Here is a 12,220-nt window from a genome sequence, read left to right as displayed (position 1 = left end):
CGGCTGTCTGTTTTTCCAATTCTCTGGCAGCTCGTGCGAGTCTATATTGATATGCTTGTAATTCCTCTGGTGTGGCTGTGGTAGCCATTGGTTCTGTACCATTCATAGCTCTCATGGCTCTGTCCCACGCTGTTTGTGAAAGTTGAACTCTGTCTCGCGGCTCTGGTCCGACGTATTTGTTGCCCAGGCCTTGTCGCAGATTGGAGGGATCGACGTATGGATTTCCCAGATCGTCGAAAGCCTCAGATGTTTCCTCTTGATCCTCGATTGCATAAATCTGATGATATTTTGTATTCAGATCTATGTTGGGTTTGGTGACATCGTCGTTGAGATTGATGAAGACCTTGCCCACTGTGATAGATTTGTCGATGAACTCGTAACTATCGACATCGCTTGAGCCATCGCTTATATATGAGTCCGCAGATGACTCAAACGACATGTCGTTGAAGATCTTGGCAAGTTTCTCTTTTGTTCTGGTGCTGACGTAGCGTGTCGACGAAGTTTCTTCTTCTCCTGACTCGGTTGACGATGTATAGCTTGAAAAATCGGAATCAACCGCCGACGATCCCGACGAAATCGGAATTTCGACACGATACGATCCTTCTTTCTCGACGCGAAAGCGAAAACTTCCGAACGTCATCTCCATAGGCTCCGGCAGGTACGCATATGCATCCAAACGGGAGGGTGGGTGAGGAACAAAATCGACAAGACCAGCGGCGATCCGTTTACCTCGATCCATTGTGTTGCTTGCGGTTGATGATGTCGAAGATCTTGAACGTGCCATCGAGATCGGATCCTTACGCCTCTAATTCCCACAGACGGCGCCAATTGACAAGGTATCAACTTGTCAATGCCTATGGATTATAGGCTAGGGTTTAGTTGAAAGTAGAGGGCAAGTAGATCTCGAAGGTTTCAGCCGAAAAGTACTCGACGATTATGGAGACTAGGGTTTGTAACAATGATTCGATGATCTCTTCGTCCCTCGACTCCCCCTTTATATAGGAGGTGGAGCCGAGGGTTTCGTTTTGTACAAGTTACAGAGTTCGGGCCGGTTTCTAACTCATCCCGCCAGATTACAAATAACACTTCCTATTATAACTCTAATTTTCCTTTATATATCTTGGGCTTCCGAATCTTCTTATTCCTCGGGTATTGGGCCTTCAGTAAACCTCGGGTACTATATTTGGCAGGCCCATTTGGGATGCCTATGTCACCTACGTTCTACTATCCTGTCATAGATATTCCGATCCAATTCAGAATCACGATTTTGATAACATTGCCGTCACGTACCACTTTCATGATGTCTTGTTTCCTTCAAGTGTATTTACGGGGATTAACATGAATTATCTCAAATTCTGGAAAATCAAATCCTCACTTATCCTTTTACTTTTCCAAATTTAAACGAAATAATCCCGAGATATTCCTTCTTATTCTCACATTTTTTATCTGGAATAAAATTTATCCATCATTTACTAGTGTATTTTTGGGGAAACGTATTCAAGCGGTTGTGAGGGAATTGGGTAACATCAAATCTTCTCCCATCACCAAACCCATTAGGGACGGAAATACAAGAGAAGTAAACAAGGTCTACAAATCTTTGCTAGGTCTTTGTCCAGGTACTTTAGAAAAAGACCATCAGTTGTTCGTAGATAATAGAAGCTGGAATCGATCAATGTATATTTAAGAGCTAGGCATCGAACAATCTCTCCACCTTTCGACTTGGATCCTCTAGTCGGACATCTGGTTTGCACTACCTCCTTCGTCCGTGGCCGAGTTAGCCGATGAGTCAGCCACACATAAATTGGTTGCAGCAAGCATTGGATGTTCAGAGATAAAGAACATTTCCCGATTGGCTTGGTAGCCACACGCGGGCCAGTTTTCATGGCTGGATATATGAGAAATTATGAAGCAGACCAAAGCGGAAGTATTATCGAGGCATCTTTCAAGCTATACATTAAATGGTTCATCGTTGCACTGAAAGATTTTGGACACTTGTTGAATGAATGGCCACAAATCACTATATACCTCTACATGAGTAACCCCTGCATCCACTAGACGCTCTAGACCAAATAAAAATGCTTCATATTCAACTTAATTGCTAGTACAAAAATAAATGAATTGGCAAGAGGCTTTGAACACAATACGTGAGAAGAATTATAGACATTCATAACTCCCTCCATGTTGCTGCAAACTTAAACAATTAAATACATTCACGGTGTTGCAGGCTTTGAACTTTTACTTGATCAACTCGTACCTCCATTTGTCGATTCATCCGCTAAAAATGGGTATTTTTATCATATATTTTTATTTTTGATGCTTATTAACAACACGATCTTTGGGCTGGAAACAACTAGGATTCATATAGCAATTTGAGCATACGTAGTAGTATAATGCAAGACCATCATAGCTATCTAGCTAATCCAATTTGAGGGATGGTTGATTCTCCTGTGCATCTGGTTCTCTATGCAACACAATGTGCATACCTCGAACTGTCATGCCCAGGCTCGTTAGTCTCTCTCTGTGTCATGTGTGCCTGATACAAATAAATTCTAGACCCGGATCAAACTAAAAATAGATTTATACTAAATATTTATGCTTATTTTAAATTAATTTGATCAAGCCAAATCTAATGAGTACGATTTCCATTACTTAGATGACATAGTTAACAAAAACAATATTTATGAATATTAGTTATACTATTATTTGTTATACAACTTTTATATGTATCATTGCAAAGTTTGATTGTGCTAAATTTCAGTTGTTTGTTGCATTAAAAGTTCTCTTTGAGCTATTTTTCACAGTTGTATAAATTATATGTGTATCATTGCAAAGTTTGATTGTGGTAAATTTAAGTTGTATGTTGCATTAAAATCTCTATTTGAGCTACTTTTTGACAGTTGCATAAATTATATAGTGCACAAACATGTATTTGTGTGTATATGTTTGTTCATTATATTTCTATTATCCTCGCATATTATGATAGAGATCATTAAAGCGTACATTCAACCAAATATCTTGGCAATGATTCTAGTGTTATCATTAGGGAATTATAATTATAGATACTTATGTAATATAATTTAAATTGTTGTCAAATCAGCAAATGTATCTTGCATGTCGGCTTAGTAACAAGTACCCAACATGAGCATCATCTGCACTTCGCACTAAAATGCCACTTCTTTTAGTAGTCAACGACAAACTTAAAATTGTGGTAAATCCTACCTTGCATACATATTATTTGGTATGATCTTCTTGAATGCAGCTGGTTTATGTGGTGTATACAAGAGCTCCTGCAATTTTTTCAATAAACAAGGGAATCTACTTACAAATTTTAGGGAATCCATTAGAGAAAGATTGTTAGCATCCTAACTAAACTAACTATAGTCGATCATGCTTTTTTGTTCATCTATACTACGGAGTATATATCATCGCACCCTGGTGTGAACCAAGTGATTTGGGTCTACTTTCACATATTAATAATCGTTCTAAATAAGAGTATAGGTCATAGTTGTTACTAGTACAGTTCAGTTTTGGGGCCCTCCTTCACCCGGGACCCGGGGCGGTCGCCTGTTTGCCCATCCTATGGAGTGGGCCTAATGTTGTGTTAGTGGGGTGGACACTACCGTGTTTCAGATGGACCAAGCTTAACTTCAACGTGATCGTTTTCGATGAAGACAAATGATGTGCAAGCATTAGCGGTGGCATCTGCAATGCCAACGGACACATCCTCCTCCCCTTCTCCGCGTGTATGCAACACACCCCATTTTCATAGGCACCTGGAGCGTATGGGAAGAAGATTGGGAGGAGGATGAAGGGAAAGAGGAAGAGGAAGAGGGAGAGGAGGAGGAGGAGGAGGGAGGCGAGGAGGAGGAGGTAGAGGAGAAGGGCAGCGAGGTAGCGGCCAACACAGACAAGCCAAAAGGCACACGAGGCTCCAAGTGGAAGACGTTGGAAGATATGTGCTTGTGTGATGTTTGGAAGATGGTGAGCATTGACCCGGTCAATGGAGGCAATCAAACAAGTGACGCCTATTAGAGTAGGATCAAAATGGATTTTTTTATGAGCACAAGTTGCTCGACAAGGATTATGTGGTACGTTCATTTTGCATCATCATTATTATTTGCCTTCATGCATTTTTAGATAATTTTTGGGACTTTCCTACAAAATCCCCCTCTTTGGTATTTAATTCCTGGGAGGCAGAAAACCTCCTTTTTCATATTTTATTTGTTTCAGGATTTTCCGGATCGCAAAAATTTGAGGGAAAATACCTGATCAGTTTTTCACCCGAAGGAAGGCAGAGCGCGAAAGAATCGCGCGAGAGGGGCCACGACGTGCAAACGACACCAGGTGGCGCGACCCAACCTTCTCGCGGCGCCACCCATGCATGTTCGCACCTCGGGCATCGTTTGGGCCCCCCTTTTATTCCAGACGCCCCGTTTTCGCCCCAAAACCGAAGCCATATTTTTTCCGAGATTTATTGAGGCGCGGCGGAGGCAAAATTCCTCTCCTACTCCGGGAGAGAGCAGATCCTGCTACACCGGTAGGGGAAAGCGACGCCATCGACATCCCCACTCCTCCTTGGCTTGGGAGGAGGCATCTACATCGACATATCCACCAGCACAACCATCACCACCATCTCCATCTACGAGATCGATGTCATCCACCTCGTAGTTGTGTTGAATTGAACCCCAGATATTGTTTTTAGTGCTATTGCATGTTCGTGATTGGTACTTTGTCATTATTTGGTGGGAAGATTATATATTCAGATTGTGTTGGAACCATTATGCCTCTGATCCATATCATGTTTATCACTTGTGAGTAGTTCCCCACGTTCCTGATGTGCAATGAGTATTTGGTCAAGTTTTCTATCTTTTATGTTGTTCTATGATGGTTTTCTGCGAATGTCGACTGCATATTACTTCACCTATATGGGCTCCTAGGGCTGCACTTTGATGTAATGCATTAGTATTGGAGGAGTCGTAATGACAAAAACCATCTTCCAACAATATGAGTTGCATTAGAGGGGTTTATGTCGGGACCCTAAATTTTATGGCTATGATGATACATTTATATCTTAATGATTCCTATGCTTGCACATGAAAATGGCTCTAGGACCCATCATTAGCGGTGTATTTGCACATGCTTATGGCTGCACCTAACTAAGGCTCCACCCCTAATTGAATAAATCTTGATAAAATATTTACCATGTTGTTTAGAACTCAGATGCTAGTGAATCCATGCCGCCCTCGGAAACTTTTGTCTAAATAAGCATACACACTTGAGCTTGTCCTCTTGCTGCATAGAGGATTGGGCTTTTCTCTCGTAGAGAACATTTACTTATTTGCTATTTACTTTCCGCACTTTATTTTTATTGCAAACTATATACCTGAAACACCAAAACCATCACTTTATTATTACTGCTTTCCTGTTATGTTTGCTAACCCATACCTTCAGCTTCTCGTGGGTTCGACAACCTTTGTTTATTGAAAAGTACTACAATTGATCTCCTGCACTTGGGAGCCATCAGTATGCCCAAATGCAAATGAAGAGGAGCCAAAAAGCTATGTCTACCCAGTGGGGTATCATACAACATGCGATGAACCTATTCCGTGGCTACCATGCAATGCAAACATTGAAGTTATACCGGAGAGTGGCATGAACTCGATCAATATGGTAAGTGCTTGGCCATCTATTTTATGTGTTTTCTTGATCGGCTATGCATTGATGTCTTTGTGTTTTCTTGCTTTAGTTGGACCATGCACTATTGTTGTACCCAAAGAGAAACAAAGACAAAGGATTCACCTTGTTGCATTGCTATACCAAGCTCAAAGAATGTTGGAGGCAAACACACCTTAAATTGGTGAAGACATTCGACGACGTTGTTGATCTAGATGCGCCACTAGCAACCTCGGCGGTATGCCCAATCGACAACAAGAAGGCCAAGCTATCCATGACTGAAGCAGCATCATCCTATAGGGTGCAAGCATCGATCGACAAGTGCCTTGCCGATGTCTCGACGAACTTGCTCATTCGAGGGCAAAAAGAGTAATGAGAGGTGGAAGACCCTGTTGTCGTAGCAAGACGAGAAGATATTGACCGAGAAGGAGAGAGCTTCCATGAAGAGAATGAGAACGGACTTCATGATCTTGACCGCTGACACTTCACAAATGGATGATGAGCTGAAGGTGGGGCACATTTTCTACCTCGACATGATCTTGCAAGAAATTTCCGTTCGAAGTGCGAGCAGCGATGGTATCAGCAGCAGCAACTCGGCATCGATGCCATCAACTACGGCGGCGACAACAGCTTCGACGCCGGGCGAACAACACAATGACGTTGTTATGGTCGAGTCGCCATCGATGGCGAAGATCACCCCATTCTTCTAGGCTTTACTTGTGCCTCGGTTCTGTAGTATTCTAGCCAGCGAACGTGGCGATATGATGGTGCGAACTCTGAAAACTAGCCTTTGAATTCTATGGTTGGGTCTATTTTTATTTTGATTTAAATTTCATTGCAAAAAATCTGTTTGGCATCCTATTGGAGAGGGGGGGAGGGCCACCACGTGGCAGCGGCTCCCAATGAACCCATCCATCTATGCTTCCGAATTTTGTTTGGGGACGCAATCGAAGATGCTCTGAGGTCAATTTGGATTGAACAAATAACATGACCTTCAAGCATAAGTCGAAGACCAGGGCACTTCTTTTAGATGCCATTGTTGAGGAAGCTGGTAGGTGGAAATTAGTGGTTTTTTTTGTGAGCAGTCGTTCTATTTGAACGCCTTGTGACACATTCTTGCAGTGCACGTCCCCGGACACGCGCGACAAGTTCACCTGGCGCTTCACTCCGGATGGTAGCTACTCGGCCTCCTCCGCGTATCGCCTCCAGTTTGTGGGCTCCGTGCAGACAGCCTTCGTCCAGCTCATCTGGAAGCCCTGGGCTACTCCGCGCTGTCGTCTCTTTGCTTGGCTCTTTGTCCAGAACAGGCTTATGACGGCCGACAGGCTGCTTGCTCGAGGATGGCCGAATGGGTACTTCTGTCCGCTTTGCATGCGGAGCCTCGAGACCGCGACACACCTCTTCATCGAGTGCCCGTTCTCGCGGCAGGTTTGGGCCGGGGTGGCAATCATCGCCACGGCCCCATCCCTCGCTCCCTCCTCCTGGGGGAACCACCACAGGTCCATCGATTGGATGGCCGGCCTGTCTGAGGGGCTGCCTTCCCTGGAGGCATCCCGTGTCCGTTCCTGGACGCTCCTGGTCCTCTGGCACTTATGGCTTGAGCGAAACGCCCGCGTCTTCATAGCCTCCCTCTCCCCGGTCCGCTCCCTGCTGGCTCGGATCACCGACGAGGCGGCTGCTTGGGACTTGGCGGGTGCGAAGATCTCCGTAGCTCGCGCGTAGTCCGCTTTCTCTTTTAGTTGTGGTGGACACCTCTCCACCACCATGTTTGCTCGGCGCGGCGTCTGTGCCGTGGCCGCAGCCGTTGTAGTCCGGTTGTAATCTCTTCTTCTATTAATATATCGAGCAGCTCACCTGCCGAATTCTCAAAAAAAATTCTTGCAGTGCATGTTGTGTATGGTTCTTCTTCTTCTATCTATAAAGAAAAAAGGCATACTTTGTCGCAATTCTTTGTAAAAAAATGTAAAAATAGATAATGCTGAAGTCAAGGCTAGATAACAAAAATAAAAACTTTTCAGTAAATGTTCTGTTTTTAAATCTACAGATGCAACTTGCAATATATTGAAACTGCTCTATGGAGCGCAGTTGCAAGTTTATATCAATACCTTCTAACAAAACATAAGACAGTTCAGCATTAACATGGTCTCTACAAACAACACTGAATCGAAGACGCAAACACGAAAGTGGTTCTCCCTAGGCACACGATATCGACGAGGAAGACGACGACGCGATGCACAACTGCGCAGCAGCTGCCGCCTCGTCGGCACCCCGGCTGCGCAGTAGCTGCGCGATGTCATCGTACCCCATCGTCTCGGCCATCTGGAGCGGCGTCGCGTCCCGCTTGGTCTTGGCGTGGACGTCAGCGCCCATGTCAAGCAGCAGGTCCACGGCGTCGGCGCAGCCGCCCTCGACGGCGAGGTGCAGCGGCCGGTGCCCTTCCACGTCCTCGCACTCGATGTCCATGCAGCCGGACCCGGCGAGCAAGGCGATCACGTCGCAGTGGCCTTTGATCGCGGCCATGTGGAGCGCCGTCAGGCCGTACTGGTCGCGGCCGCGGATGCCCGTGCGCTTGCTGAGGAGGAGCTGCAGGCTCTGGAGGTCGCCTCGCCTAGCCGCTGTCATGACCAGCTCCCAACGTTGCAGTATGTCCACAACTTCTTTCTGTAATCGGTGAAACAGACGTGTTACATTATTACAAGAGATCTGGTGTGAAAATTGTGAGTTGTACTACTGTTCATTTAGTACATTCCAAGATCCCAACTGGACAACAAAACAATGTAGTTGCAGACCATCGTTCACGAGCGCAACGACACAAGTCATATGTGCCAAGCTACGTACAGCGTACCCAGCTGGAAGTCTGGAATCATGGTCCTTCAGATTCCCATCTGTTTTGCTCGTGACGAAACAGTCGAAATATTGCAGATTACCCTGCTTCAACAGTTAGTCACACATCCACATTTTTACATGACAATATTTTCTTACGACCTTGGAGGCTTCGAGGCTGTTAGTGTGTTACGCTGCCACGGATGTTTGCCCAATCTAAACTATGATGAAAACCTTGAAGTAAGCAGTCTTTCCAGCCCTGAAGTTACATGGCAGTACAAAGGACAAGCGTACTTACATAGCCCTTGTCTCGCGCCACGTCCAGTGGAGTCTTCCCTCGGGCGTCGGCGGACGCGGCGTCGGCGCCCATCTCCACCAGCTCCGCCACCGCCTCCACCTCCCCTGCTGCGGCCGCGACGTGCAGAGCCGTCCTGCCATCCTTGTCACGAGCCGCCAGCGCTTCCGGCCCCAGCCTCCTCACCTCTTCGCAGTCCCCCCTCGCGGCAGCCGCGTGCAGCGGCGCCCACTGCTCGGTGTCGGGCATTAGCGCTTCGGGCTGGAGAACCGGCAGAAGTTGCGGCTGCCGGCGCAGGATGAGGCGCACGGCCGCGGAGTCCCCAGCGTCCGCGGCGAGGCGGAGCAGGTAGGGCCCGCCGAAGAACACGCGGAGGCGTATGGCGCCGGCGGCAGCGCTGCCGGTGATGGAGGCGGCGGAGTCGAGGTGCGCGGCGGAGAGGGAGGAGAGGACGAGGAAGAGGTCGCCGCGGGAGCGCGGGAACGTCTGCGGCGCGTGGGGCTGCGGGCGGAGCACGACGCGGATGGTTGCGGAGGAGAGCGGCTGCAGGGCGCCGCGCGGCGGGCTGACGAGGAACTTGAGCGGCGAGGAGGTCTGGACCTTGAATGCCACGGGAAGGGCGGGGTGCAGCGAGCGGAGGCGGAGGTCGACGCGGCACTTGGAGTTGGGCTTGAAGTCGATCACCACCTCCTCCTCCGCCACCTCCAGCAGTGGCTGCTCGGGCGCCGGCGGTTTGGCGGCAGTGGTGGAATTGGCGGCAATGGAAGCTGGCTTCGCAGTGGCCATCTCTTGGCAGTTTAGAATTTCGTACGTGCAAAGCTAGTTGAACGCGCAGAGTATAATGGGGGCAGTGGAACTGGAAGCATGGAATGGTGTCTGGCTAGTGCGCGCCTAGGATGACGCTTTTGATTGCACGCTGGATGGGGCAACGATAGAACGTTGATTTTCTGTGCCAATGGAATCTGACACGGTGGATACTTGGAATATATGGACCAAATGAGTCACAATTACCACACAATTCAGTAAGTACGTACCAGTATGAACAGAAAACCCATTTGTGGCACCTTACCACCCAATTTAGTAAGTATAAATTTAAACAAAAATCACGATAAACATTATAAAACGGAGGGACTATTTGTTTAGATAAAAGGCTTCACGTCCAGCCATAAATTACTAGGGCCCCAAACAGTAGATACAAGATGCTTGAAAATAATTTACAACATCAAGAACAACCACAAACATAAAAGAAACAAGAAAACGTTGAACTCGTATTCGTGATGCTCTCCACCGTGAATGAAGCACCATGAGAGCAACGAAGAAAATCTTAGAGTGGAAACGCAATCAAGGTGAAACATGCCTCTGTATGCCCTAGGAAAGGCGAGCAATCGCCTGACTAACCTCCTCCGTCACCATAGAGGGACCCCGGCCCCTTGCCCCCTTTCCTTGGCAATGATTTCAACAAAATCTGGCACGACTGAGCATCCACTTCATCTAATGAGCAGACTGATGAGTCCCGCATAAACCGTCATGTACCTCTCCCATGATAACCTTGTGTTGGTCTTTGTTCAAGCACTTTATAGAAGAATGACATCGGTTGTTCGGCGATATAAGTCGGAATTAGTCAATGTATATATTTGAGAGCTAGCCGTCAAACAATTATGTCCACATTTTGACTTGGATCTTGCATATAATCAGCAATCGACCTCCTCCAGTCGGACTTATAGTTTGCACTAGATCATTCACTAGTGGTGGAGTTAGAAGATGATCCGACCTTTGTTAAGTCGCCCACACTTAGGCCGTTTGCAGCAAGCATTGGATGTTCAGACATAAAGAACATGCCCTGCCATACATGGTAGCCAGATTCTTGCTGTGTCAACCAATAGGCGTGCTTGGACATATGCGAAATTTTTAAACGGTCCAAAGTGGAAATAATGAGGATTCTTCATTGCACTGAAAGATCTTGGACACTTTCTAGGTGAACCACCGTAAGCCTCGGTATGAGTAACCCCTGCATCGACTAAATGCTACAACCCAAATAGAAGTACTTCATAGTTGGCATGTTTTTAATACCAAAATAATTCAGTTGGCAAGAAGTGTAGTGTTGTGAGGAGAAGTATAGCCAGTGCCAACTCCTCCACCGCTAATGCAAACTGAACCATTAAATTATAGCAAACATTTTGGACCCGGGTACAACGAAAAATATATTTATACCAAAAATTTGTACTTATTTTCATCAAACCATACCTAATGATTATGATTTACATTATTTAGATATTATAGTTAACCCATGACAATATTTTTGAATATTACTTATAATGTTATTTGTTATACAATTTTTATGTATATCATTGTAAAGTTTGGCTGTGCTAACTTTAAGTTGCGTGTTGCATTCAAAGTTCTTCTTGATCTACTCTTCACAATTTGTCTAATAATATTGTGTATACACATGTATTTGTGTGTATGTATGTTTTCTCATGTATACATTCTTATTATCCTCACATATTATGATAGAGATCATTAACGTTGTATAGTCATACCAAATATCTTGGCAATGCTTCGAGTATATCATTAGGCAAGTACTTCTATAGATACTTCTATAGTATAATTTGAACCGTTGTCAAATCAGCCAATGTATCTTGCATGCCGGCTCAATAACAAATTCACAACATGTGCACCATATGCACTACATACGTACCAAAATAGCACATCTTGTATAGTAAAAAACTACGAAACTAAAATTATAATAGACCCTACCTTGCATACATATTATTTGATTATTTGGTACGCTTGTCTTGAATAAATTTGGTATTATGTGGTGTATACAAGAGCTCCTATCAATTTCAAAATATGTTTTTTGCACAAACTTGAACACAGAAATATATTTACAAATTTTATGGAATCCATTACATAGGGACTAGCATCCTAAATAAAATGACTATAGTCAACCCGGTTTGTTTGTTCCTACCTACTACGGAGTATATTTCATCGCTTTGCGGTGTGGATCAGCTGATGTAAATTAATAAACCTTAGGAAGAAGAGGGCAAGTTATAGTTGTTACTAGTGCATACTTCCTCCGTCCACAAATAAGTGTACATACGGGTTTTCCAAGATAAATTATGAAGTGGAGTAAAAAATACATTGGGAACATGCATCTCTCCTTTTTAATTTTTTTTTACTCCAATAAGCTAAGTGCATGTGGAAAACAAGAAGAAGATGTGCTCCATATTATTGGGTTTGATTTCCGTGCGATGAGAAAGAAGCAATTAAAGTGCATTGGAAACATAGGTGTACATTCTTTTGTGGACAAAGTTTAGAGCTAGATGTCCACTTATTTGTGGACGGAGGGAGTATTAGTTTGTGGGCCTTCCTTCTCTCATGACCGAGGCGATCGCACATTCTATGTACCAAGCTTAACTTCGAGGGGTCCAT

At 45.1% G+C, this 12,220-nt stretch overlaps 1 protein-coding gene across 1 annotated transcript; it reads right to left on the bottom strand.

Annotated features, from left to right (window-relative positions):
• Positions 1–7,866: 7,866 nt before the first annotated feature.
• LOC124660127 (protein VAPYRIN-like) lies at positions 7,867–9,577 on the bottom strand. Its single transcript, XM_047197917.1, has 2 exons — positions 8,795–9,577; positions 7,867–8,334 (listed from the first exon to the last, which is right to left on the bottom strand). Exons 1-2 carry the CDS (start codon positions 9,575–9,577, stop codon positions 7,867–7,869), a joined length of 1,251 nt encoding a protein of 416 aa, XP_047053873.1.
• Between the last annotated feature and the right edge of the window lie 2,643 nt (positions 9,578–12,220).

This window comes from Lolium rigidum, chromosome 6 (assembly GCF_022539505.1).
Source record: "Lolium rigidum isolate FL_2022 chromosome 6, APGP_CSIRO_Lrig_0.1, whole genome shotgun sequence".
Classification (NCBI taxonomy): Eukaryota; Viridiplantae; Streptophyta; class Magnoliopsida; order Poales; family Poaceae; genus Lolium; species Lolium rigidum.
The sequence above is the reverse complement of the archived record's forward strand: the minus strand, read 5'-3'. Positions and strand labels throughout refer to the sequence as shown.